Source organism: Balaenoptera ricei, chromosome X (assembly GCF_028023285.1).
Source record: "Balaenoptera ricei isolate mBalRic1 chromosome X, mBalRic1.hap2, whole genome shotgun sequence".
In the NCBI taxonomy this organism is placed as follows: Eukaryota; Metazoa; Chordata; class Mammalia; order Artiodactyla; family Balaenopteridae; genus Balaenoptera; species Balaenoptera ricei.
Genome location: NC_082660.1, coordinates 107,856,438 through 107,884,208, shown reverse-complemented (window position 1 = coordinate 107,884,208; position 27,771 = coordinate 107,856,438). Strand labels below are relative to the sequence as shown.

Here is a 27,771-nt window from a genome sequence, read left to right as displayed (position 1 = left end):
AGGGGCATTTAGGTTAAAACTAAGGAAATCTGAAGAAAATATGGACATTAGTTATTAATAGTGTATCGATATTGGTTCATTAGTTGTGATAAATGTACCATAGTAATACTAACAATAGGAAAAACTGGGTACAGGATATATAGGAGCTCTCTGTAATATTCTTATATATTTTCTGTAAATGTAAAACTATCCTAAAAGAGTTTGTTAAATGTTTTAAAAATACCCTATCAGGATGGCTATGATTAAAAAGACAAATAATATCGTGTGTTGGCAAGGATGTGGAGACACTGGAACCCTCACACATTGCTGTGGGAAGATAAAACAGTACAACCTCTTTGGAAAACAGTTTGACAGTTCCATATAATGTTAAATATGGAGTTACCAAATGGTCCAGCAATTCCACTCCTAGGTATCTACCCAAGAAATGAAGACATATGCCCACACAAAAACTTGTACATGAATGTTCATAGCAGCATTATTCATAATAGCTAAAAAGTAGAAACAACACAAATATCCTTCAACTGGTGAAATAAACAAATATGGCTTACCCATACAATGGAATATGATTCAGCCATAAAAAGGAATGAAGTTCTGATGCATGCTACTACATGGATGAGCCTTGAGAATATTAGGCTAAGTAAAAGAAGCCAATCACAAAAGACCACATATTGTATAGTTCCATTTATATGAAACGTCCAGAATAGGCAAATACATAGAGACAGAAAGTAGATTAGTGGTTGCCAGGGTATGGGGAAAGGTGGGAATAGGATGTGTCAGCTAATGAACACAGGATTTCTTTTTTTTTTTTTTTTTTTTGTCAGCAAAGAGCTCCGCTCTTTATTGAACGTGTTACTAAAGAGGTTTAGTCAAAAAGACCAAAGCCCATGTCATCATCAGATTCTTCACATTCTTCTTTCTTTGCTTCTACTTTCCTCAGCTGGGGCAGCAGTGGTGGAGGAGGCAGGACCTCCTGCTGGTGCAGGTCCACCAGCCCCCACATTGCAGATGAGGCTCCCAATGTTGACACTGGCCAAAGCCTTTGCAAACAAGCCTGGCCAGAAAGGTTCAACATTTACACCAGCTGCTTTAATGAGGGCATTGATTTTATCCTCCGTGACCGTCACCTCATCGTCGTGCAGGATGAGGACGGAGTAGATGCAGGCGAGCTCTAATACGGAGGCCATGGTGCGGGCGAGTGCTAGGCAGGGGCTGCCTGGCGTGGTTCTAGTCGCCCGATGATGTGAGGGCCTCACCCCAACGTGGCCTTAGCCACCTAAGTGGCAGCTGAGGAAAGGGACAGGATTTCTTTATGGGGTGATGACAAGGTTCTAAAATTAGAATGTGGCAATGGTTGCACAACTCTGTGAATATACTAAAATCATTGAATTGTATGCTTTAAAGGGGTGAATTTTATGGCATATAAATTCTATCTCAAGAAAGCTGTTATCTAAGGGTGTTGATTTTGGGGGCTCTTTCTGTTGCTAATTTGTAATGTTATTGCACTGTGATCAGAGACTGTTACTCCTATGATTTCTGCATTTTTGCAGGCAAATAAATGAGTCATTTTGGCAAATGTTCTATGCGTATTTGCAAAGAAAACACATTCTATGTTTGGACAGGGTAATCTCATATACCTTATATATATATGTATATATATATATATATATATATATATATATTCAACCTTGTTGAGTAGTGTTATGAACTTCTGTATATCCTTACTTATTCACATGATCTGATGATTTCTTAGAGAAATATTTTACTTCAAATATGCCTGAAAGTCTGGCCAGCAACCCCAATCTTATCTCTTATTAAGTTATTCTGAACTATTTCAAACCTTCTCCACTTTTCTCAAATTTTTGCCACCCCTCCCCTAACCATCACATCCTACTTTATACATAAAATGGAAAGGAAGATGGGATTGCCTTCATCTGCCTGGTACCAAACATACAACTTGCAACTGTCTACCTTCATCCCGTTCCATTTAACTTTTCTCATTCTTCTAACAATAGAAGAACTACCCCTCCTTCTGAGACCCATTTCTCCACCTGCCCTTGGAATTCCATTCTTTTCCATTTTCTCAGAAACCTTGCCTTATCAATTATCCCTTTTCTCTCTTGATTCTTCAGCACCTCTCTCTGGAGTCTAATTCTTCTCTCCTTGAATCTGGGCTTGTCTTAGTGACTTCCTTAACCAAAAGAATGCAGCAGAAGTGATATTCTGGAATGTATAAGGCTAGGACATAAGAAGCCTTGCAGCTTCCACTTAGGCCTCTTGGAACACTTACTCTTGGACTCTTGAAGCACCATGTAATGTGTCTGCCTACCCTGAGCCCGTCCTTCTGTGAGAAGACCCAAGCTTGCCACGTGGAGAGGCTGTCTGGAGAAGAAGGTGTCCAGCCCGCCCCCAAATATTCTAGTTCTCAGCCATTCAAGTCATCCCAGCTGAGGCCCCAGACATCATGAAGCCAAAATGAGCTTGATGTGCTTTGTCTAAATTCTTGACCCAAATAAGCATGAGATATAATAATAATTATTATTACATTTTTGTGTTAAGCCACTAAATTTTGGGATTGTGTGTTAAGAATAACTAGAAAAGAATAACTAGAATGGGGACTTCCCTGGTGGCGCAGTGGTTAAGAATCCACCTACCAATGCAGGGGACGTGGGTTTGAGCCCTGGTCCAGGAAGATCCCACATGCCGCAGAGCAACTAAGCCTGTGCGCCACAACTACTGAACCTGCACTCTAGAGCCCACGAGCCCACGTGCCACAACTACTGAGCCCACACACCTAGAGCCTGTGCTCCTCAACAAGAGGAGCCACCACAGCAAGAAGCCTGCGCACCGCAACGAAGAGTAGCCCCCGCTCGCCGCAATTAGAGGAAGCCTGAAGACCCAATGCAGCCAAAAATAATTAATTTAAAAAAAAAAGAATAATTAGAACGGTCAAAAATATTCCAATAAAGATGTTAAAAAAAAAAAAAAAAAGAATCTGCCTGCCAATGCAGTGGACACGGGTTCGAGCCCTAGTCTGGGAAGATCCCACATGCCACGGAGCAACTAAGCCCGTGTGCCACAACTACTGAGCCTGTGCTCTAGAGCCCACAAGCCACAACTACTGAGCCCACGCGCCTAGAACCTGTGCTCCACAACAAGAGAAGCCACCACAATGGGAAGCCTGCGCACTGCAATGAAGAGTAGCCCCCACTCACCGCAACTAGAGAAAGCCTGCGCACAGCGATGAATACCCAACGCAGCCAAAAAGAAAGAAAGAAAGAAACAAACAAACAAACAAACAAACAAAGAAACAAAGAAACAAAGAAACAAAGAAAGAATATGTCTAAGAAGCTTGAGTAAATTATTAAGCTATTACTAAGAAGATCAAGCAGAATGAAACCATTATAAAAAATTAATAGCAAGGTGGAAATCAGTTTCCTGAGAGGGATCAGGGGATGGTGGTCAAGTGGGCAATTCTACTTTTGCTGTGTTGTGGTTGTTTTACAGTGAGAATGAACTCATGTAGTATTTTGACAAAAACTTTTTAAAGTTTGATAATATTTAGTGTTGCTAATGGTGTGGGCAATCAGTGGTCATTCTGAAGGTGGATGTGTATGTGCAACATTCCTTAAGGGTAATATGGCAGTCTATCGAAATTTAAATATACCTTCTTTTTTTCTTAACATCTTTATTGGAGTATAATTGCTTTACAATGGTGTGTTAGTTTCTGCTTTATAACAAAGTGAATCAGTTATACATATACACATATCCCCATATCTCTTCCTTCTTGCGTCTCCCTCCCTCCCACCCTCCCTATCCCACCCCTCTAGGTGGTCACAAAGCACCGAGCTGATCTCCCTGTGCTATGCGGCTGCTTCCCACTAGCTATCTATTTTACATTTGGTAGTGTATATATGTCCATGCCACTCTCTCACCCTGTCACATCTTACTGCTCCCCCTCCCCATATCCTCAAGACCATTCTCTAGTAAGTCTGTGTCTTTATTCCCATCTTGCCACTATGTTCTTCATGACCTTTTTTTTTTCCTTAGGTTCCATATATATGTGTTAGCATACTGTATTTGTTTTTTTTTTCTGACTTACTTCACTCTGTATGACAGACTCTAACTCCATCCACCTCACTACAGATACCTCCATTTCGTTTCTTTTTATGGCTGAGTAATATTCCATTGTATATATGTGCCACATCTTCTTTATCCATTCATCCGATGATGGACACTTAGGTTGCTTCCATGTCCTGGCTATTGTAAATAGAGCTGCAATGAACATTTTCGTACATGACTCTTTTTGAATTATGGTTTTCTCAGGGTATATGCCCAGTAGTGGGATTGCTGGGTCGTATGGTAGTTCTATTTTTAGTTTTTTAAGGAACCTCCATACTGTTCTCCATAGTGGCTGTATCAATTAACACTCCCACCAACAGTGCAAGAGTGTTCCCTTTTCTCCACACCCTCTCCAGCATTTATTGTTTCTAGATTTTTTGATGATGGCCATTCTGACTGGTGTGAGATGATATCTCATTGTAGTTTTGATTTGCATTTCTCTAATGGTTAATGATGTTGAGCATTCTTTCATATGTCTGTTGGCAATCTGTATATCTTCTTTGGAGAAATGTCTATTTAGGTCTTCTGCCCATTTTTGGATTGGGTTGTTTGTTTTTTTTAATATTGAGCTGCATGAGGTGCTTGTAAATTTTGGAGATTAATCCTTTGTCAGTTGTTTCATTTGCAAATATTTTCTCCCATTCTGAGGGTTGTCTTTTCGTCTTGTTTATGGTTTCCTTTGCTGTGCAAAAGCTTTGAAGTTTCATTAGGTCCCATTTGTTTATTTTTGTTTTTATTTCCATTTCTCTAGGAGCTGGGTCAAAAAGGATCTTGCTGTGATTTATGTCACAGAGTGTTCTGCCTATGTTTTCCTCAAAGAGTTTGATAGTGTCTGGCCTTACATTTAGGTCTTTAATCCATTTTGAGTTTATTTTTGTGTATGGTGTTAGGGAGTGTTCTAATTTCATACTTTAACATGTACCTGTCCAGTTTTCCCAGCACCACTTATTGAAGAGACTGTCTTTTCTCCACTGTATATGCTTGCCTCCTTTATCAAAGATAAGGTGACCATATGTGCGGGGGTTTATCTCTGGGCTTTCTATCCTGTTCCATTGATCTATGTTTCTGTTTTTGTGCCAGTACCAAACTGTCTTGATTACTGTAGCTTTGTAATATAGTCTGAAGTCAGGGAGCCTGATTCCTCCAGCTCCATTTTTCGTTCTCAAGATTGCTTTGGCTATTCGGGGTCTTTTGTGTTTCCATACAAATTGTGAAATTTTTTGTTCTAGTTCTGTGAAAAATGCCAGTGGTAGTTTGATAGGGATTGCATTGAATCTGTAGATTGCTTTGGGTAGTAGAGTCATTTTCACAATGTTGATTCTTCCAATCCAAGAACATGGTATATCTCTCCATCTATTTGTATCATCTTTACTTTCTTTCATCAGTGTCTTATAATTTTCTGCATACAGGTCTTTTGTCTCCTTAGGCAGGTTTATTCCTAGATATTTTATTCTTTTTGTTGCAATGGTAATTGGGAGTGTTTTCTTAATTTCACTTTCAGATTTTTCATCATTAGTGTATAGGAATGCAAGAGTTTTCTGTGCATTAATTTGTATCCTGGTACTTTACCAGATTCATTGATTAGCTCTAGTAGTTTTCTGGTAGCATCTTTAGGATTCTCTATGTATAGTATCATGTCATCTGCAAACAGTGACAGCTTTACTTCTTTTCTGATTTGGATTCCTTTTATTTCTTTTTCTTCTGATTGCTGTGGCTAAAACTTCCAAAACTATGTTGAATAATAGTGGTGAGAGTGGGCAACCTTTTCTTGTTCCTGATCTTAGTGGAAATGGTTTTAGTTTTTCACCATTGAGGACGATGTTGGCTATAGGTTTGTCATATATGGCCTTTATTATGTTGAGGAAAGTTCCCGCTATGCCTACTTTCTGGAGGGTTTTTATCATAAATGGGTGTTGAATTTTGTCGAAACTTTCTCTGCATCTATTGAGATGATCATATGGTTTCTCGGAAATACTTTTACACATGCACAAAGATATATGTTACAGGATGTTCATTGCTGCATGTTTGTAGTAGCAAAAAATTGGAAGTAACCAAACGTCCCAAAATAGGGGAATGATTACATGAAATGTGGTATGTTTTTATTACCAAATAGTACAGGCTTTAAAAAGAATTAGATAGATCTCCATGTACTATCATGAAAAAGATCTCCAATGTATATTAGGTTTAAAAAGCAAATTGTAGAACTATATGTACAGTAATGATACCATTTTTTAAAAAGACAGTAAAGCTTATTTGTATAAATATAAATATATATGTACATAAATGCTGAGGAAGGCTGTGCACCAAACTTAACAGTGAAGGGACACTTCTTCTCTTTATCCTATGTTCTTCTATATTGTTTTTGTATTCTTTTTTACAAAAATGTGTTTGTGTGTCATTTGTATAAGTAAACAAAACCGAAAGGTAACCATTAATAGAATATAAATAGTTCATAGAACTTCCCAGCCACTAATAGTTAAAAAAGAAGGAAAAAAGGAAATTCAGTCGGTCCAGCAAAAGTAAGGAAAGGGGAAAAAGGGACAAGACAGTGTGATAATTAGAATTTTTTAAAAATGACAGGAATATGTACATCCATATACAGTTGTCCCTTGGTATCCACCGTGGATTGGTTCCAGGACCCCCTCGCCCCACCGCCCTCCCCATTCCTCTCCCTCCCCCTCTCCCTCCCGCCACCTCCCCCCCTCCCCCCTCCCCCTTGCCCTCACCTCCCCCCCACCCCCTGCAGGAATAACAAAATCCCCGATGTTCAAGTCCCTTACCTGAAATGGTATAGTACATTCCACCCTCCGGATCCACTGATGTAGAACTGGTGGATACAGAGGGCTAAATGTACTATGCTGCCCGCAAAAATGGTGAGGTAAATCTATGAATACTGACACGGAAATATGTCCATGATATAATATTAAGCGAAATAAAAGTCACAGAACAATTCACACAGTGTGAATTATTTTTTTAAAAAAGCAAAAACTCTGTATATAGCTAAATATATAGAAAAAGATCTTTAATTAGCAAACTGTTAACTGAGATTACCTTTGGGGATTGGGGGGAGCTGTCACCTCATTTTGTAGTCAAAGGTTGTTGAGACCTGGACATATCTAAATGTACAGCTGATCGTATTACTCCCTTCACTGCTTGAAGCCCTTCAGTGGGTTACCCATGACCTAATGGAGCGAATCCAAACTCTGGAGCATGACGTACAAAGTTCGTCATGATCTGAACCCTGCCTGTCTTCGTCTCCCGCCATCCGTCCTGTAGGCCTATTGCACATCAGTCACACAGCATGGTCATGCTTGCATTTGCTTAAATGGGCCATGATTTTCCTCATACTTCCATGTCTTTGTACACATTGTTCCCTTTTTCAGGTAACCCGTAGATTTCCAGATCTCACCATCCTGATACTACAAATTAAGTTCATATTTGTATAATTAATATACAAATAACAATTCCAAGCCCCCATCTTCTGGACCATGGGAAGTCTATTCTTCCACCAGTTTGGATGGCGATTCCTCCAGCTCCTGAGTAATTTCAGGGAATCCAGGAGAAATGCTTAAATGTTCCAAAAATCAGCCCTAGTTGTCGTTTGCCATCTCTTCCAGGTATTCATTCTCCAAACTGCTATGCTCTAGCATTCAACTGATCACCACTTGCTGTCTTTATACTTTTTAAAATTTTTTATTATATAATTTTAATATATACATAAGAATATGTGTGACATGTAATTTATGGAGCATAATAATAAAACAAAAATCCAAGAACCCATCATCAGCTTAAGAACTAGAACACTACCAATGCTTTTGAATCTACCTAAATTCTCCCCCTTTGCTTCCCCTAAAGCAGTCCCCTATCATGGATTTTGTGTTTATTATTTCCCTTCTATATTTTAAGTTTTATCACATTATATATCCATGAGTTTTCTTATTTTTGAGCTTTACCAAAAAATTACCAAATTGTATGTATGTATTCTGTGATTTGCTTTTCTCATGTAACATTATTTGTGATTTATGCATGTAACTGCAATTTATTTTTCAATGCTGTGTAGTATTTTCTTGTGTGAATATACCACATTTAGTCATTCTGTCGAAGAATATTCTCTTGCCATTCTTTGAAGTCTGTGTCAAAGGTGATGCAGACTAGGAACAGAAAATCCTTAGCATGTTTTGAATCACTTCGTCCTTTGTGCCACCACTAAACATTCTCCATGTATCTTTTTTTAGCACTTAGCGTATTTAAGAGCAAGGGTCAGCAATTTTTTTTAAATTTTTATTTATTTATCTATTCATTTACGGCTGCGCCGGGTCCCCGCCTCCACGCGAGGGCCCTCTCCAGCTGCGGCAAGCGGGGGCCACTCTTCATCGCGGTGCGCGGGCCTCTCACTGTTGCGGCCTCTCCCGTTGCGGAGCACAGGCTCCAAACGCGCAGGCTCAGTCGTTGTGGCTCACGGGCCCAGCCGCTCCGCGGCATGCGGGATCCTCCCAGACCAGGGCTCGAACCCGCGTCCGCCACACCGGCAGGCAGACTCTCAACCACTGCGCCACCAGGGAAACCCAGCAATTCTTTTTTCTGTAAACGACTAGGTAGGAAATATTTTACGCTCTGCGGGCCATATGGTCTGTTGCAGCTTCTGAACTCTGTTGTTTTAGCACAAAAGCAGCCACAGAAAATATGTAGATGAATGAGTATGGCAGTGTTCCAATAAAACGTTTTTTATAAAGATAGGCAGCTGGCTGAGTTTGGTCCACTGGCCATCATTTCCCAAACCCTGCTCTAGTTCGTCTGAATTCCTGTAGCATTGTCCAATATTGCAGTCATACGTGCATCTGTGTCATCTCATTTCTTTCTCATTATCTTATTTCCCATGCCTCATCACCCCCTCCTCCTGCCCTTTGTGATTCTGAGCTCCTATATGTAATGATGAGCCCAACTTGTCCAATTCCTGAACCAGTGTGGCTCAAAGCAAGAATTATTATCAGTAGCCACAGCTCCAACAGCAAGTAGGGTATAGAAGTAAGGCCCAGTGCTAAGAGGCCTAGGAATTGCTGTACCAGATTTGAGACTGGGATGCTGCCTTGATTTCTGTCCTGAGCACTCCAGGGTTTCTGGTTAAGACTGAAACTACTCCCGAGAACTAGTCTCCTTGCAATTTCCTGAATATGCCTTATTCTCTCTCACCTTCAGGATTTAACTGTGCTCCCCATTTTTCTTTTCTGTGCCCCCCCCCACTCCTTCCCACTCCCCTTTCCTGGCTAATTCCCACTTACCCTCTGGGATTTAAATTTACTTTCTCTGGAAGCTATTCTTAACTCCCCACCCCTACCCTTTCTCCACCCCACCACACCCTACCTTCCTAGGCTGTGCAGGTGTCTCTCCTGTGTGTTCCTATTACCAGCCTTTATCTGCTCTGTCCTGTAGTTGTATGCCTCGCCCACTAGGCCAGTTGAGAACTGTTTGAGGGCAAGGATTGTCTTTGTATACTCAGTGACTGGATCATGATGGGTCCTCGGGCAAGGTTTGTTCAGTGTTTGCTTGGATTTGGCTAGGAGGAGCTGGATTCAACCTTTGGTGAGGATCAGCCACTGGCTGAGGGTCCAGCCAGGGAATGGACTGATTTTCTATAACCAAATTGCCACTCTCTCTTTGAAGGTGCATTGCTTGGTGCTGTGTGCTGTGTGCTTGATGATGGCCTGAACTAAATCCAAGCTTGGGCTCCTTTTGGGCACTGTGATTTGGCTCATCTCCATAAAGGAGTTGTTTCATTATTCCTCATTTTTTCCTCCTGGTGAGTGGGGCTCTGAACGTTTTTTCCTAACTTGTCTATTACTTGAAACGTTTTTATGGCATGTCTCCTTACTAAATTATAAACTATGGGAAGTACTGTATTTGGAGTTAGAGAAAAGCTGGGTTTGGTTTAAGTCTGTGCTTTGTGACTTTGGCAAGTCATTTTAACCTCCTGCCCTGAGCATGTTTCTCATCTGTAAAATGGGGATGACACTTGACCTATTTCACAGTGTGGTTATGAGGATAAAATAAGATTGTGTGTGAAAGTGCTTTGAAAAACTGTAAAATCAACTGCAAATGGAATTTCGTATTAGTTCTGTATTCCCTTATGACATCTAGCACCATGCCTTGCCCAGAGTAGTTTGCTCAATACATTTTTGTTGAATGACCAAATGAATTGGCAAGAGAGATAATGCTATCTGTGGGAATAAAGAACATTTAATAGAATCAGGAAAAACAGATCATTTGGCAATAGAAACATCCATATGGTGAGTGATAATTCAAAAGTTGGGCATCTATGGATAGCTCCAAACCTACATTTCCAATGTCTGCTCTTTGTTTTGCTTCTTTAAAAAATTTAAATTTTCTTTTAACATGATTTTGGCAGCTGAGATAAGCTGTCAAATTTGACTTGATGCTCAATATGCAGTCCTCTCAAAGCAGGGTTGGCCCCAGGCAATACTGTGAGGTCAGCAAAATGTACTCTCAGAAATCTTTCCTCCCATGATGGTAACTTTCCTCCCCTACCCACATTGCAGTGCCTACACATAGTTCTGTTTACCTCCAGGCACTTAGGACTTTTGTATTATCCTTTGTTCCCAAGAAGCATTCACCTAAAAGGGTCAGGAACTAAGTCTCCCTGGCTAATTTGCATTTGAAAAAAGGATTTCTAGAGAAGGTGGCTATTTTTATCAAAAGGAGTGAATAAATAATTGTGAAATTTCAGGCATTAAAAGGAATACAAAGGCTTATCAGCCTCATTCAGATCACAGTGGTACTTATTTCACCTACAGCTGTTGCCTCAACCCTGGAGTTATGTAGAATCACCCAGAGAGCTTCTTAAAAAAACTGATAATTGAGGCCCTACTCACCCACCGAGATTCTAATTCTGTTGGACTAGGTGCAGACCTGGGCAAAGGTGTTTTTTAAAAAACTCCCCAGGCAATTCTGTTGTGCAGTTAGAGTTGGGAACCTCTGATTTAAACGTAAATTGGCCCTGCTCTTAAGAAAAGCTGAATGCCATTGGAAGATCAAACCTTAAAGCAGGGTGGGGGTGGAAGGGCTGTGAGAGGCATTGATAAAGTGAACAGAAGGTTAAAAATAGGCCCAGCAACTCCTTAATAAGCAAGTGCTTGACAGCACCAAAGGAAGAAGTAATCTGTGACTGATCTGTCCGCCACTCCCAAACCCCCAGGGGAAACTGCCTGCCCCTAACTGTTGGTCCTTAAAAATCTACTTTCCAGATGGTTCACAGGTTATGACAGTAGATAAAATCTCTGAGATAAGGAGATAAGTACTCTAATGGTTGATGTACCCAAGTCAGTAAATCTTCAGTTGCTAACTTTACATAGAAGAGAAATGATTTTGTTAAAAACATGAGATCTGTGTCATTTATTTACATTTTACTGAACACCATAGGTTCAGGATTTGTTATTAACTTCCTTGCTTTATAAAGCAACTCCAGGATGGACAAAGGGTGAATTCACATTGTGTAGCTGGATCATCATTGCTTAAGCTTTGGCCTCCTCAGTCATCCCCTAGCGGTCCCTTACTACTGATAGCATAACAAAACCCTTATTATGGTATAATGTTTACTACGTCACCACTGCTAGGTTTGACTCCTCTGTATTTCCCTCCTTCAGAGATGGTCCTTCCGAAAAGTGGGTAGAGAACATGGACCAGCTTTTACCCAGCAGTTGTCTTTTCTGGACACATTCTTAAATAATGCTTGCTGCAGGAACATCTTTCTGAGAAAGCAGTATCTCCTATTTTTAAGGAAAATCCCACCCATGGATAACAAGGCTTCAAGGAGTGACTATTCACTGACAAGCCCCTCCTCAGAGATGTCTGGAGAAGACCCCAAACCACGCACCCTGGGGAATCTCCACGATCAAAAAAGGGAAACTGGTTACACTCTGCCTTTTTAGAGAGATGCCTACAAAAATAGGGGAATGGACATTAGATAGTCCTCTGTCTTTATTTGTATCTCTTCCTTTATGCATATACTTACCTTTATAAATAGCTACAGATTTATTTATTTACTTGATTAAAAGAAGGCCAATAATAACTGTACCTCATCTGGCAGCATTGTAAAGTTTTATTAATGTTTCTAAGATATGAGTTGAACTCACAAGATGAAAGATTCTATATATGGAATATGTTAGGTGCCCAATCGGGTTTAGTCTGATAATGGCCATAATTGTATGGTGTCCTATATTGCACAACTTGATTATTGTGGTTTCATTGAGTTAACCTTGAAAAATGAATTTTAATGCTGAGAATGTCTTTAATGTTGGTTGGCAAACATTTGGGTATATAGAACATAAGCTTATGTTTTAGCTAGCCCCAATTAGTCGATTCTTGATGTAAAAGATGTTTTACAAAGCAATGTGGGTTTTTCTTCCTTTTAAATTGGTCCAAAGTTACAAAAAGACACAAAGTCCTGGTCTTCATACATCACATAGTAATATCTAAGTTGGTTTGTGCCACAAAATGTAAATGTTAAATTAAAAAAATTACATAAATTACGTATCCATATTAAGATGTGCTAAATATGTGCGAATTGACCTGGCACAAAATAAATTAAGACTGTAAAATGTCAAAAGGAAGATTTTTTAAAATTAATTAATTTACTTATTTATATAAATTTATTTATTTATTTTATTTTTGGCTGCGTTGGGTCTTTGTTGCTGCGCACGGGCTTTCTCTAGTTGTGGCGAGCGGGGGTTACTCTTTGTTGCGGTGCAGCCTTCTCAATGTGGTGGCTTCTCTTGTTGTGGAGCACGGGATCCTAGGGCGTGCAGGCTTCAGTCGTTGTGGCTCACGGGCTTAGTTGCTCTGTGGCATATGGCATCTTCCCGGACCAGGGCTCGAACCCGTGTCCCCTGCAGCGGCAGGCAGATTCTTAACCACTGCGCCATCAGGGAAGTCCTCAAAAGGGAGATTTTTATTAATCACTAAGAAAAAAAAGAAAAAATATTTTCCTACAAAACTCACTTAAGGATATTTCATGGAAAACTTAACTAGTAGGTTAGACTACTGGGTCATTCAAAGTGAGCTAGAGCTCAAGAGTCAAGTATCTGTGCTTTTAGAGCTAACATGTAATGTGGAAGACTGAAGGGCTTAGATAACCGTGTCAGATTGGGAGCTATTATTACTACCACGTAGTTGGATATTAACAGGATTCAGCTATCCTGTATGTTAGCATAAAAGTTTATCTTTGTATGGCACTAATTTTTGTAATTTTTAAAATAGCTAGCACTTCCATACACCCTTCTAAGGAATATAATTACATGAATTAGAACAAGGCCCACTTTTTTTCTCTTTTTTTTGGTCTTGAAAAGTCCCTGGTTAAAATACAAATCCTCCTAGAAAGGGTACCACTGTGGGCTGTTATCAGCTGGCCCATCCATACACCCTTCTAAGGAATATAAGTACATGAATTAGAATGACCTTTATCATTGTCCTGAAAATTAGCCAGTTAATCCTCCCTTATGAAGACTTGGCATTATTTTATTCTCAATCAATGAAATACTCAACTCAGTAAGTATTTACTCTGCATTTACACAGTTGTTCAGCACCGTGTGAAATGTGAGACACAATAAAAGAGGGTTTAATATTTTCGGATACCTTCCCTGGCCTTAAGAGTTTACAGTCTCATTTTGGACAGGAACAACAACACGGTACATTCAAAACAGGTAGGAGTCCATCTTCCCCCTTTGAGGCCTCTTATCTCTCTTCTCTGTGGCCCTGGGGCCTTAGTTCCATTAGAGCCTTGCTTTCAGCCTGTTGTCATCAAACAGCACAAAGCTGATAGTGGCCCAAGTTGGTGCCTTTTCTAGGAGGATTTGCTTTTTAACCAAGGACTTTTCAAGACAATAAAAAATAAAAAGTGGACCTGTGTAAACAAAATTAAGAAAACTGATTTATTCTTAGGGTTCTGATTTGTCTATCTCAAACTATACAATACAAACTGCTTTTACTCCATCCATAATCCTGTCACTACCCTGCTTTTAAAAGCCCAGTTTGGTCTCCATACCGTCTACCCTAGCCTACAGGGTAGACTCCAAAATTTTTGGCTTCATGTTCCAGGCATCCTTGAGCCTCATTTTTCTTACTTTCAACCAGACATACTACTTTCCAGCCTCACTGCATTTTCCATTTTTCCATAAACAGGCCAGGACCTTTCACAACTCCCTGCTTTGCCCCTGTTTCCACTGCCCAGGATGCCTTTCACCCTCTCTCCTCTTGTCTTTTTGGAAACTTCCTCTTTGAGACCCAGCATAAACCTCAATTCCTCTGTGAAGCTCTTTCTGACTATTCCAGAATTCTCTCAAATGTCTTGTTTCACCTGTTGCCCCAGCACTTTGTACATTGGTTATAGTACTGTTATAGAAATTAGTTTTGAGACTCTTCTCCCTCTGGCTTCTTGATGGCAGGACCTGGTATAGTGTGTGGCATACAGAGTCTTTCAGTACATGCTCCTTGAATGTTTCCGCAGTTAGAAAGATCAACAGGTTGGCAAATTTAGTTTTATTTGGCATTGTGTTCTCCTACCTCCCCTCCCCCCCAATACCCTCAGGTTAAATAAAAACTCCCAACAGGGGATTTACACGGTTTATTGTTGCTAATTTAACCAAATTTAGAGGTTTGTTCTTAGGATTACTTCATTTTAAAATTTGCGCTCATGTACTATATTGGTAGAAAAGATTGACTTTTGCCAATATTGTTCTCCTAAAATGTCTTGAGACAAAACGTATGAACCAGGATTTGGTAAAAGAAGTGGCTTTGTTTAGTCTGTAAATTACTGGGTTAATGACTGATGGGGGTTGGGGTTGGTCCTGGGAATTGTGTTAGGGAGAAGTGTTAGTTACCTTCCTGTTTCTTGGCCTTAGAATACCACCTTAACTAGGGCTTCCCTGGTGGCACAGTGGTTAAGACTCCGCCTGCTAATGCAGGGTACACTAGTTCGAGCCCTGGTCGAACCCTGGTCGAACCCTGGTCGAACCCTGGTCGAGCCCTGGTCGAGCCCTGGTCGAGCCCTGGTCTGGGAAGATCCCACATGCCATGGAGCAACTAAGCCCGTGAGCCACAACTACTGAAGCCCGCGTCCCTATGAGCCCGTGCTCCGCAACAAGAGAAACCACCGTCAATTAAGACCCAACGCAGCCAAGAAATAAATAAATAATTTTTTTAAAAAAAGAATGCACCCTTAACTCTAGCCAGCCATCTTAGAAAATGCTCCTGGTAGGAAGGTAAAAGGATTTGCAACTACATTACTGAGAAAAGTATCAAAACACTCAGTATTGGGTCAGCTGTGTCCTTGACATAAAAGAAACAATTTATAGCTCAACCAAATGAAAAACTCATTTTTCTTTCTATATAAGCTCTTTTTCTTTTCCTTTCCTATCTTAACATCATGACATTCCTCCCTAGCATTAGGCATAATGGCATGATTATGTTTTCCTCCATTTCGGGTTATTCCTCTCGCCTTGCAACCCCTCCTTATTCCTTTATCGCTTTCAAAGTTTCCATTCTCCGTTCCCTTACTTTTACTCCCTCCCTCTTTTTTCCCAGCTAGCTCACCCCGCCCCTCACCGTCACCACCTTCCCTCCCCTTCAGGCTCCTTCCCGCTCCTTCTCCCGCCACCACCCCTCCCTGCCCGCCTCGCGTTCGGGAAGCTCCAATCAGGAGCTCCGAAGGTGTCTCGAAGGCCCGCCCCCTCCCCCCTTTCCACTTCTCTACCCCCCCTTCTCCCTCCCCCACCCCACCCCCACTCAAGTCCTGCGGACCTGGGGGCTTCGGGATCTGGGCGCTATGAAAAGTGTCTGCTCAGTCACTTCCGGTAAGGGCGTTGCGGCGCGAAGCTTCCCGCGGGACCGTTTAGGAGGGGGTGGAAGTAACCGGTGGGCCGGGGGCGGAGAGTGCTGCCTGGGAAGGGGAGCGGGAGAGGGAGGAGGAGGGAGAGCGAGCGCGAGCGTCTCGAGCGCCTCAGCGGCCCCTTTCCCGCCGCCTCCCCACAAGCCAGCTCCCCCGCCCCCCGGCCGCCTGCAGTGCTGCTCTCCACCCCCCACTCTCGCGGACTAACACCGCCCCTCCTTCGCCGCCGCGTGACCGGAAGTGGCGCCATCTTTAGCTTCTTGTGCTATTGACAATAACAAGCTCCGGTTCTCTCCCCCTCCCCCCTCCCCCCAACCACGGCATCTCCCCTCCCAGAGAGAGGGAGAAAAGGAGGAGGAGCTGCAGCCTCACAGACTTACTGAGTCGCTCCTGCAGAAAGGGGGGAGAGAGACCGAAAAGCAGGGGAGGGGGACGGCACGGCCGTTTACCTGTCTGCCTCCTCATTCGCTCTCCCCCCCTTGTTCTGCTCACTCCTGGTGTCAGCCTATCCTCCTTCCCAAACCCTCCCATTCCCCCGGTGGAGCCCCCCCTTCACTTTCCTTCTCGTCCTCTGTGTTTCTCCTCTCTTTCTTCCCTTCCCCCTCTAGCATTGCCACCTTCTCTCCTACACGCACTCAGGCATATAAACGTAGGTTTTTGATGCTCGTCTGCCTGTTGACCCCGCTATTTTCATGTTTCCAACAGGTTTTTCTTCCCCCAATCCCTCAGCTGCTGCTGCTGCTGCTCAGGAGGTCAGATCTGCCACTGATGGTAATACCAGCACCACTCCGCCCACCTCTGCCAAGAAGAGAAAGTTAAACAGCAGCAGCAGCAGTAGCGGCAGTAACAGTAGTAACGAGAGAGAAGACTTTGATTCCACCTCTCCCTCCTCTTCCACTCCTTTACAACCCAGGGATTCGGCATCCCCTTCAACCTCGTCCTTCTCCTGCCTGGGGGTTTCAGTGGCTGCTCCCAGCCACGTACCGATACAGAAGAAGCTGCGTTTTGAAGACACCCTGGAGTTTGTAGGGTTTGATGCGAAGATGGCTGAGGAATCCTCCTCCTCCTCCTCCTCATCTTCACCAACTGCTGCAACATCTCAGCAGCAGCAACTTAAAAATAAGAGTATATTAATCTCTTCTGTGGCTTCGGTGCATCACGCAAACGGCCTAGCCAAATCTTCTACCACCGTCTCTAGCTTTGCTAACAGCAAGCCTGGCTCTGCTAAGAAGTTAGTGATCAAGAACTTTAAAGGTAACCAAGGCCAAAATCCATAATCATCTAAGGATTTGACACTTGAGTGGTCACGTGCTCTATTTATGTTAATATATTAAACAGTATAGAGGTGGCCTAATGTTTTATGCATAATCAGTGAGGTGGAGGGAGGTCCTTTTTGGGTGGAGGGTTCATTTTCCGGGGGTGGTTAGTATCCTTGTGCTGAAGCAGACACCAGGTGTTTCTGTGCAGTATTTTGAGGTCTGTCTCACCCTATAGTATCTAATCTGTTATTCCTTATAACATTGACAATCGATATGATTGATCCGGATTTTACAGGTGAGAAATTTGTATTCTAAAAAGGTTTATTTATTTCAGGTGCATAGTGAACCTTGGCACTGTTGGGATTTTTATTTTTATCCTTCAGTAGGCCACGTTATCTAGTCCCTAGAAATGCAGGTAGGACTAGTGATTTTTTTCATGTTCAAAGAAGACTTATAGTTAGATTTATAATGTTGAATACTACACTCTTGAAACTCATTGTGGAAGCAATAGTTGGAGAAAAGTATTTATGATCTCTGCATTTCTTTCCAAAGGTAGGGTTTGGAAGTGAAAATACTGTGTATACACAGTAGTAACTCTGTGTACCACTAGTCTAAAGATAGGAACAATTACTACATCTTTTTTTTTTTTAATCACTGAAATGGGTCTTAAAGTACTGACCTGCGGCTTTTAGGAAAATTTGTTCATTTCAAGTTTTTGAGATATGTGCTTGAGAGTATTGTGAATGCATTGATGCAAATGTAAAATCAACAATTTTTTAAAATGTAATTGAGCTGAATTACTTTTTAATCTCTTGAGTGTGTTTCTGTTTCTCTGACTTTTTCGACACCCTTAACTGGCAAGTAGTGGATGCTAAAATGTTTATTAAATGGGCAAGTAAAATGAATGAACTAAAGTAATATTTACCAGATCAGTGCCTTGTGGCTAAATATTAGTATTGAGAAAATTAGATTCTCCATGCTTGTATTTTCAACATTAGTGTGGAAATCAGTAATATGCTCTATTTTGTCTTAAGCAGAGCATAGTGTTGTTTATTTTTAACCTTTTCTTTTTTCTATCACTCCTCTCCCACCTCCAGGCTCTCAAGTGTTGTAATCTTTCTGATTTAATAGTAGACCTTTCTGAAGTAAATATGAATTGTAATTGACTAATTTGTTCACTGTTTTATTTAAAATATATCAATTTAATAGCCAAGGATTTTTAAAGAGATGAGCTATGACCCTAATTGCATTTGTATACTGGTTTCAGAGATTTGGTTTGGGTTTTTTTCTCCCCCTCCCAAAATAAAAACACATTATTAAGGTATCTGGATGTTTTAATAAAAAATATACTCATTGCTGGTCAATAAAGTTTAAATTAAAGCCTGGATTAAGATGTTCCTTTCCATTCTGAAAGTGCTACATAGGTTCTGGAGTTGTTTGGATGTTTTAATTTTTTTATATTTCACTCTGCTCATAAACGCAGTTTAAATTAAAACATGAATTAAGATGTTTCTCTCCATTTCTGTAGATGCTACATAAATAAGGGGGTCAAACAGACCTGAGTTAGAATCCCAGTTTTACCATTGACTAGCCATGGTGACCTTGGGCAAGCCTTACTAAATGAGTCTTCCAGCCTCAGTTGCAAAATAGGGATAATAATACTTTCCTTAGGACATTATTAGGAAAATTAAGATGTTTATAAAGTACCTTGTACATAGTAGGCACTCAGTATTTTAAATTTCAGGTACAAAATTCATGTTGACTTTGGTTTACACATGATGGGATAGGATCAGGATTGTTATTTTTTTGTCATTCTTGAATTTTTATTTTTTGAAGCAATTCAGTCAATAGCAGAAAAAAACCCTCACCTTCAGTTTTAATAGGTGAGTCAAAATGACTTACACAGTATCCTGGCATTTCAAATTTTATACTTTATACTAAGCCTAAATATAATGGTTACTTTAATAGTTAGATATAATACTTACAACAATTTACCCTTAAAGAGCAATAATACTAGTATTTTATGGATATTTTCATTAATAGTAATACATATTATTAATAGTAATACATATTATTCTGTATAGTAATTATTCTGTAATAGTAATACATATTATTCCTACATATTATTCTGATTATCAACCTTTTACATATCATCTAGATAAGCCTAAATTACCGGAAAACTACACAGATGAAACATGGCAGAAACTGAAAGAAGCAGTGGAAGCTATCCAGAATAGTACTTCGATTAAGTACAATTTAGAAGAACTCTATCAGGTATGTATTAACTTGGATTGCCAGATTTGGTTAGCGTAAATTGAGGTGCAATGTATATGGATTTTACTTTCTGAAATGGGCGCTTATGTAGATTTTTGGTTCCCTTCTAATTACAATTTCTTGATTAATGTATGCACTCTGTTTTATAATCAGACCATATATTCTGACATAAACTATGGGTACAGTCTTATTGGTATAAATTGGGCTTATCTTGGACCCTTCTAATTAGGATTTACAGTTAGGAGTACCTTGCTGTAATAAGTTTGACCTATAATAGAATCCTATAGCCTGGATCCCAAAGATGATTTCTGGTGACATGTCATTCTGTTGTGATACTTCTTGCTAAGTGATGTTACCTATATAGGAAAGCCCTCAAGAAATGCAGATATTCTCCATATACTTTATTCTGCGTCTTTGCTGTTAGAATACTTTTGCCATTTCTTTCTCTTGTTCTTTATGTTTGTCTTTTCTCCTGGTGTACAAGACATAATACCTTAGCCCAAAAATGATCAGCAGGTTGTAGTTCAGCAACTTGGTCTGAGGTTCAGGTTTGTTTCTTTTGCTTAACAAATGGATCTGTATTTGAAGTGTTGAACTTAAATATACAATTAAGGGCAATTCCTGATTTAGACTTCTTGCTACCAAGATACTTTGACCTACTGTATTTTTGCCACAACCAATTCAAGAAGTTACTTTCCATTATAGCGTCAGCAGTTTCATATTAAAAAAAAAATCCAATGGCTTGAGTTTTTGTATTGATGAGTACTTTGTAAGAAATTATGTTGGTTCAGTTTATCAGAATTCATAGTTTTCATCTATTCATTTTAGTTGTAGAGATAGTATGGTGATGGACAAACAGTGGATTAGGAGTCAAAAGACAAAGGGATCTAGTTTTGGCTCTATTACCCTTGTGGTCTTGGGCAAGGTACTAAACCTCTCAGCTTCTGTTTCCTCCTTTGTAAATGGGGGAAGAACTCCTGCTCTGTCTACCTCACAGTGTTGCTTATAAGACTCAAATAAGATGTTTGTGAAAAACACCTTGAAGCACTATGATAGAAATATAAGTTGATGTTATCACTAGTTAAATTTTTTCATAAGGCACAGTATGACTTTTTCACTTGTAATATGTCAATTGAGATCACCAGTTTCTGTTGCTGTTTAAATATAATGCGTCAATGCATGCCAAACACTCAGAACGGTGCCAAATACATAGTAATGATGCTGTGTAATATTATAAGCATTATAATGCTATGTAAGTGTCAGGTAGTAGTCAGTAGTAGTTCTAAGGTATTAAGGGTAAGCCCACCTCATTTGGCTATGTTGGTATATTACACATGTGGCTCCTGAGTTGTACAGTAATAAAAGTAGAATTACAGTTGGAAAGGCCTTAAGCAATTATGTGGTCCAGTATCTTTTCTTCATATAGTGTTATGTGACAGCCTACAAAGTAGAATTATCTCATTTAAGCATTATAGAAACCCTTTGTGAAGTAGATAAGGTAGTAGTTATCCCTACTCTATTGATGAGGAAATGGAGTCTCAGGGACTCCGAAGTCTAGAGTCGCGTATTGGCAGAGCAGGGGACTTAAACCGAGATGCCCAAGTTTTTAGTCCAGTGCACTTTCACTAATACACCACAGCACTTCACATACCTCTGTAGTGCAGTGTTTGAAGCAAATAGTCTTACTTTAGGAAAAAAAACTCTGTCATCAAAGAAGGTAATTTTTTGGGGCTTCCCTGATGGCGCAGTGGTTGAGAATCTGCCTGCCAGTGCAGGGGACACGGGTTTTTTTTTTTTTTTTTTAAAAGACAGTTGGGTCTTCTTACTTTTTTTTAAAAATTAATTAATTAATTAATTAATTTTTGGCTGTGTTGGGTCTTCGTTTCTGTGCGAGGGCTTTCTCTAGTTGTGGCAAGCGGGGGCCACTCTTCATCACGGTGTGTGGGCCTCTCTCTATCGCGGCCTCTCTTGTTGCGGAGCACAGGCTCCAGACGCACAGGCTCAGTAGTTGTGGCTCACGGGCCTAGTTGCTCCGTGGCATGTGGGATCTTCCCAGACCAGGGCTCGAACCCGTGTCCCCTGCATTGGCAGGCAGATTCTCAACCACTGCGCCACCAGGGAAGCCCAGGGGACATGGGTTTGAGCCCTGGTTCAGGAAGATACCACATGCCATGGAGCAGCTAAGCCCGTGCGCCACAACTACTGAGCCTGCGCTCTACATCCCACGAGCCACAACTACTGAGACCCCGTGCCACAACTACTGAAGCCCGCATGCCTGGATCCCATGCTCCACTACGGGAGAGGCCACAGCAATGAGAGGCCCGCGTACCGCAGCAAAGAGTAGCCCCCCGCTCGCTGCAACTAGGAAGAAGCCCGCACGCAGCAATGAAGACCCAACGCAGCCAAAAATAAATAAATAAATTAATTAATTAATTTTAAAAAAGGTAATTTTTTTGCATTCGTGCATGTATGTGGTGTTTCTTTGGATATGCTGGCGTACAGCATCTTTAATTTCAGTAATGTGTTACTTTACATATTTCATATTTATGACATTTTTAAAAATTTTTATTTACTTACTTGTTTATTTGGTTGCTCCAGGTCTTAGTTGCGGCAGGCGAGCTCCTTAGTTGTGGCTCACGGGCTCTTTAGTTGTGGCATGCGTGTGGGATCTAGTTCTCTGACCAGGGATCGAACCTGGGTCCCCTGCATTGGGAGCTCAGAGTCTTAACTGCTGCGCCAACAAGGAAGTCCCCATATTTATAACATATTGATTGTAGTTGCTAATGAACCCTATTTACTTTACCTTGAATATTTTTCTAGAGCTTTTGGGTTAAAAAAAAATACTTTTTCTGATAAATTGATTCTGTTAAATCCCTTTGTGTTTCAAGAGCTCACAGCTCACATTTTTTGTGTTTTTCCTTTCTTGTACTTCAGAATTTTTACCTGCTGTTGTTCAGTTGCCTTTCTTTAGCCTAAAGTCAGTGTTACAACTTTTCACTCTTTGCATTTTTCATAGTACTTTACTACTTCTGTGATAATAAATTCAAAAGCATTTGTTTCTAGCTCTTTTACTGTTTTTGACCTTAATTTTATAAATGCTCCTTGGGATTGTTCTCAGAAAGATTATTTTGAGGTGTTCAAGTTCAAAAAAGAGGATAAAAGGATAAAGGGAGTAAAATTATTTCATACCATCTGGATTTCAGGTGCTTGTTTGATTTTTAACAGGTTGAAATGTAATTTAAAAGTACTCTTCTAAAATTGAAACAATATAGAAGTATGTAGTGTACCAAACAAAAGTTCTCCAAACTCCTCATCACCCCCCATCCCCCCCACCCCCGTCCCTGAAGTAAACACTTAACTTGGCATATGTCTATGCAGAACTTTTTTCTATGAATGAAAAACCATTTTGCTTTAAGGCTTAAGCATGGAAGTCTTCCCTAGTGTGGATTGCATATACTACCTCATAAGTTTTTAATTTCTAGAAAAGAACGTGCTGTTCTGAGTATATTTGCGATAAGTAAATGTTGTCTTTCAAAAGTGATTTAAAGTGTGACTTGTACCTGAGTTTAAAAATTATCTTTCCTCCACAACCTTGAAATCCTGTTAAGAGTGAGGCAGTGGTTCATGTTGTTTTGGTTTGGGTTTTTTTGTTTGTTTGTTTGCTTGTTTGTTTTTGATTGACTACAGATAGGGGTATGGTAAATGCACTGACTTTTGAGTTGATCAGCCTGCCTTAGATTTGAGATCTGCCACTCATGATAACTTTGGGTGAGTTACTTCTCTAATCCTTGGTTTCCTCATTTGCAAAATGGGGAGACTACCTATATGGCAGGGTTGTTCAGTTGTAAATAAAATACTGCCAAAACGTACTTACTACACTGCCTGCTGTATGTCCGTGTCATCAGTGATGATGATGATAAGTAGTATTTGAGTCTTTAAAAAAGGTATCTTTAAGATTATGTTTTATTATACAGCTCTAAAACCACACATGTTTTTAAATTCTAAATCACACTGGGCCAGAACAGCTGGCTGATAAATAGATTACATCCCAAATATGCATCAGAAAACATCATTAGCCAAATTGAAAAAATAATAGAAAAAGAGAACTCTCTAGGAACAGTGTCCCTCCGCACTGCTCAAGAATGTGTCTTGTTTTTATATGTGGTATCTTAATAGTTGGAATCTTGGTTTTGGCGTGTGACTTTTTTACTAAGTGATATTTTAAGTAATGGGATTATTTTCCTCATGTTCTCAGCCTTGTGTGAATAGCTGTGTAGTGTTTTTAAATCAGCTACCTTTTTTGGAGCTGGCTGGTTTCTGTATGAAAGTGTTACATTTATTCTTAGTATAAATTTTTAGCTATTATCTTTGAAGGTAAGCTTAGTCCATACTTCAATTCCGATGAAAATAATTTCATCATTAATAATGAGAACTCTTGTTTGGTTAGCTTTTTGTGAAATAAATCTTAAATAACAGAGCCTTTCAATTAATGATTCATTCATCAAGTACATGACCGCAAGACTGGAAGCAAATAGTGCATCCATCTGAGTATAGGTTATTTTCCATTGTAAAATCGGGTTTCTTAAGCAGTCAGTGGAGAGCAGGTAGTAGATTCTTAGCAGAGGTGACAAGCTATTATATTGATGACTAGGTATTGTGTTCTGTAAGTTTAACCTTTGATGTGTTTAAGCTTAGTCTGTCACGTTACTATTACTCCTCTTTTTACTGAATTGTTAATACTATCCCTGCTATTTATCCCAACTACAAATTCTTAGTCCTTGATAATTTGTCTTATTTAAGCTCTTTTTTACTAGATGTAAAAAGAGAAATAATTTAGGTTTCATTGTTCGGCTTCCTTTCTGCAAATTCTTAGTTTTTGATATATTTTGATTATCTTATTTTAGGCATTTTTACTAGATGTAAAAAGACATAATTTTGAGTTTTATTGTTGTATCAGTTGTTGAAAAGTTTTGTGGTATGCTTTTCTTTCTCTCTTTAAACATTATGGTTTGAAAAATAAGCCCCAACCTGTTAGGCCAGTGACCAGAGTTCAGCACCCTGGTGGGAATTTACTATCTTTCTTAAGTGTCTGTTGTTGCTAAATCAGAAAATTTTCCAGATTTCCTCCCTTACCATTTATTTTCGCATTCTTTGTATTTTTTATCCTTATTCTAATCCTCTTCATTTTTTTATTCTAGTCTTCTTACCCTCATTTCCACTCTTTTCCTCATCCCAAATGCAAGCTTATGTGCCTTTGCTGTTTCTAAATCTTATATTCTGCAAATTTCAGGAACTATAGTTTTGCATTTCATTTGCTACACGTTTATATTTTCTTAGGAGTTCTTTTTTTTCTTCAGACAAACATGTGTTTGATGCAGTGTATGAATTTTGGAGGGAGGGGGCTGGGATTTGGAGGAATAAAAGTTAAAACCTTATTAGAATGTTCTTATCTTATATCCGACTACCTGCAAAAAGGATTTAAGGCAGCATATTTAACCAGTAGTGATTGGGAGCTTAAGTAAAAAAAAGATAGTTTTATTTAAGAGACTTCTAGAATTATCCAGAATGTTTAATACAAATAGTTACCTGTGAAACAAGGTTATATTAGTAATAATTATACCAGATCAAACTTCCAGGGATTTCCAGAGTGTTTAGTGAAATGTAAAATGATACATTTCTAAAAGTGCTTTTCAAAGATCTGGAATAAAATAGAGTTTACCTCAAGCTCCTCAGTAGTGATTTAACACTTATTCATGTTTCTATCCCAGCACCTAACAGGACAGAGTACTTAGTAAACACCCCATTCTTGTTGAATCAGTGACTGCGTGACTGCTTACTGTGTGCACAGCTGGACAAATGCCATGGGCATATAGAGATCACTTAGTCCTTGCCCCTAAGGCACTTATATTTTAGTAGGTTCATGAAATTAGTAGTTTGTGACTAGCATTTTTTAAAAAAGGTAAAATAGAAAATATCGGAGTACATCACACATAGTAATGGTAAGTACAGTTTCATGAAGATTTTGTTTCAATTACATAAATTTTATGTATAATGGATTGTGACATAAAATGTATTTCTTACTGTGGCTTGTCAAAAACTTTTGGAAGCCACTGTTTTAGGCACACATGATTGCTCCAAACAAACCTTGCTTGAAAGTGAGCAAAGCAGAGTATTTAGATCACGGGGTGTATGGAAGATTATAGACAGACATGAGAGTAAAATAATGGTAATATTGAGCCTTGAATGCCATGCTAAAAAGTACGGTGGTGGGGAAGATAGGGTTTTATTGGGGGAGGCAAGTACTGAAGTTTTTTGAATAGTTAGTATATTCATCTGATTCAAAGTCCCAAAAGTATTACAGAGCATGTAGTAAAAAGTTTCACTTCCACTCCATCCTCCAACCCTGCTCCCCCAGCTAATTCCCCTCTCGACAAACATAATTGGGGGTATCATTCCAGAAATGGTTCATGTGTGTAAAAACAACTGTGTGGAGGTTTTTTAAATTAATTTTCTTTTTTTTTTTTTTTACATAAATGATAGTAGACCATGCACCACACCATTCAGTCCTTTGTATTTTTTTATACCACTTATGGGATTTCTCCATAATGGTACCTGAAGAGCTTGATGGAAAAGTTCTTAAGGAATGGAAATTACTAAATCTGGTCTATATGTTAAGCAGTCAAGGCTAAATTAGAGAAGCAGGATGTTCTTTTCCATCTTGACCTTCAAAACTCACCTTAGATCCTCCTGCCTTTTCCTTTCCTTCTGTTGTTGCTTCTCATATCTTAAACCACTCTCCAACTAAACACAGGTGAAGCTGTATGCATATGAAGACCAGCTTAATTCTCTTATTTCTCACTATTCCCATAAGTTCTTTATCTATTTCCCCCTGGGTCTTTGGGACTCCACCTCTTTACTTGTGCTCTGGAAGCCTTTCCTGACTTACCTCTGCCCTAAAGATTGGGTTAGGGACCTCACCTCTATCTTATCTCCATCATAGCACCCAACACAGTGTATTGTAATTATATGTTTTCTGACCAGTTTTCTCCTTATGCTGTAAGCCCCTTCTGTGTGCAGGACACATTGCTAGTTATAGGTACATTAGTTTTTTGAATATTTACTATATTCACCTGGTTCAAAGCCCAAAAAGTATTAAAGAACATATAGGTACATGAGCACATGGTCTCTTTCTGTCATTAAAGAGAGTTGGGGGACAGGTTATACACATTAAGAGATACAGTATTGACTCAGGGACAAGTCAGTGTCGTATGATTGGTGATAGTGCCAAATGAGTCACTGGTAGCCAAGGCAATTAAGGAAAGCTTATTGGAAGAAGTGGAACCTAGCTGAGTAGTAAGGGAATATGGTATCTTGTGTAAGAAGATAAATAGATGTGATGAGAACTAATATATGGAAGAAAGAGTAACAGAGCAGAAGGGAATGGTGAAGGAGGACTCGGAAAAGTACTGCAGGTGGGAAATGTGGAGAAGGTGAAATACAAAGAATCTAAGCAGGAAAACGAGAAATGCTGAGAAAATTAGTCACTCAAAAAGAACACCAAGATACAATGAGAAGACTACTAAAGGAGGAAGGGAGAGAGTCCATAGAGGACTAACGTGAACCAGTCAGGCACATGAAATAAACATAAACACACCCTTAGGCATTTGTGGCCTGACCCAAGGCCCCATGGAAAGTGGTGGCCAGCAGAGACTTAGCCTTCTTATTCCTCCTTAGCTGCTATATCTAAGTGGTCTGCTGTTTCCTGGTAAGGTGTAGTGCCTTTCCTCCTTTGGTATAAGTGGTTTCCTTTAGGCTTTCTTTTCATTTGCTAGTTTATTTGCTGGACCTGCATGCTGGGAATATGACTTCCAACTACATATTTATAAAATTCCACTCCAACCAACAGGACTTGGATGGTCCCTTAGAGTCAATTATAATGGAATTTTTGCCTTCTGTTGTGGTGAGAAAAAAATCCTGGTGTTATACTTAAGTCATTACTAGTTGGAATTGTAGATTATATCAGAGTTCATCCAAAGAGTTTTACCATGCCTGTTGTATTAAATTTGAAAGTCTTTTCATGCACATAAGAAGAAACTCACTGAAATCTCAAGTTTGTCCTTTTGGGATCTGAGTATAAAAGACCAATTCAACTATTAGAATGAAGTAAAAATTCAGTATTTCTTTAGTAATTAACGTTTATTCCATTGTGCAAATTTTAAAACC

At 39.7% G+C, this 27,771-nt stretch overlaps 1 protein-coding gene and 1 pseudogene across 2 annotated transcripts in view; one reads left to right on the top strand and one right to left on the bottom strand.

Annotated features, from left to right (window-relative positions):
- Positions 1-856: 856 nt before the first annotated feature.
- On the bottom strand, positions 857-1,211 carry LOC132357513 (large ribosomal subunit protein P1-like; annotated as a pseudogene).
- A 14,588-nt stretch (positions 1,212-15,799) lies between these two features.
- The window catches only part of CUL4B (cullin 4B), a 34,086-nt gene continuing 22,114 nt past the window's right edge, over positions 15,800-27,771 (top strand). For both annotated transcript variants that reach the window (XM_059910520.1, XM_059910519.1), the window contains exons 1-3: positions 15,800-15,980; positions 16,721-17,269; positions 19,433-19,548. In XM_059910520.1, coding sequence (XP_059766503.1) covers positions 15,953-15,980; positions 16,721-17,269; positions 19,433-19,548 — 693 coding nt within the window. In that variant the 5' untranslated portion in view covers positions 15,800-15,952. The remainder of the gene's footprint in view (positions 15,981-16,720; positions 17,270-19,432; positions 19,549-27,771) is intronic.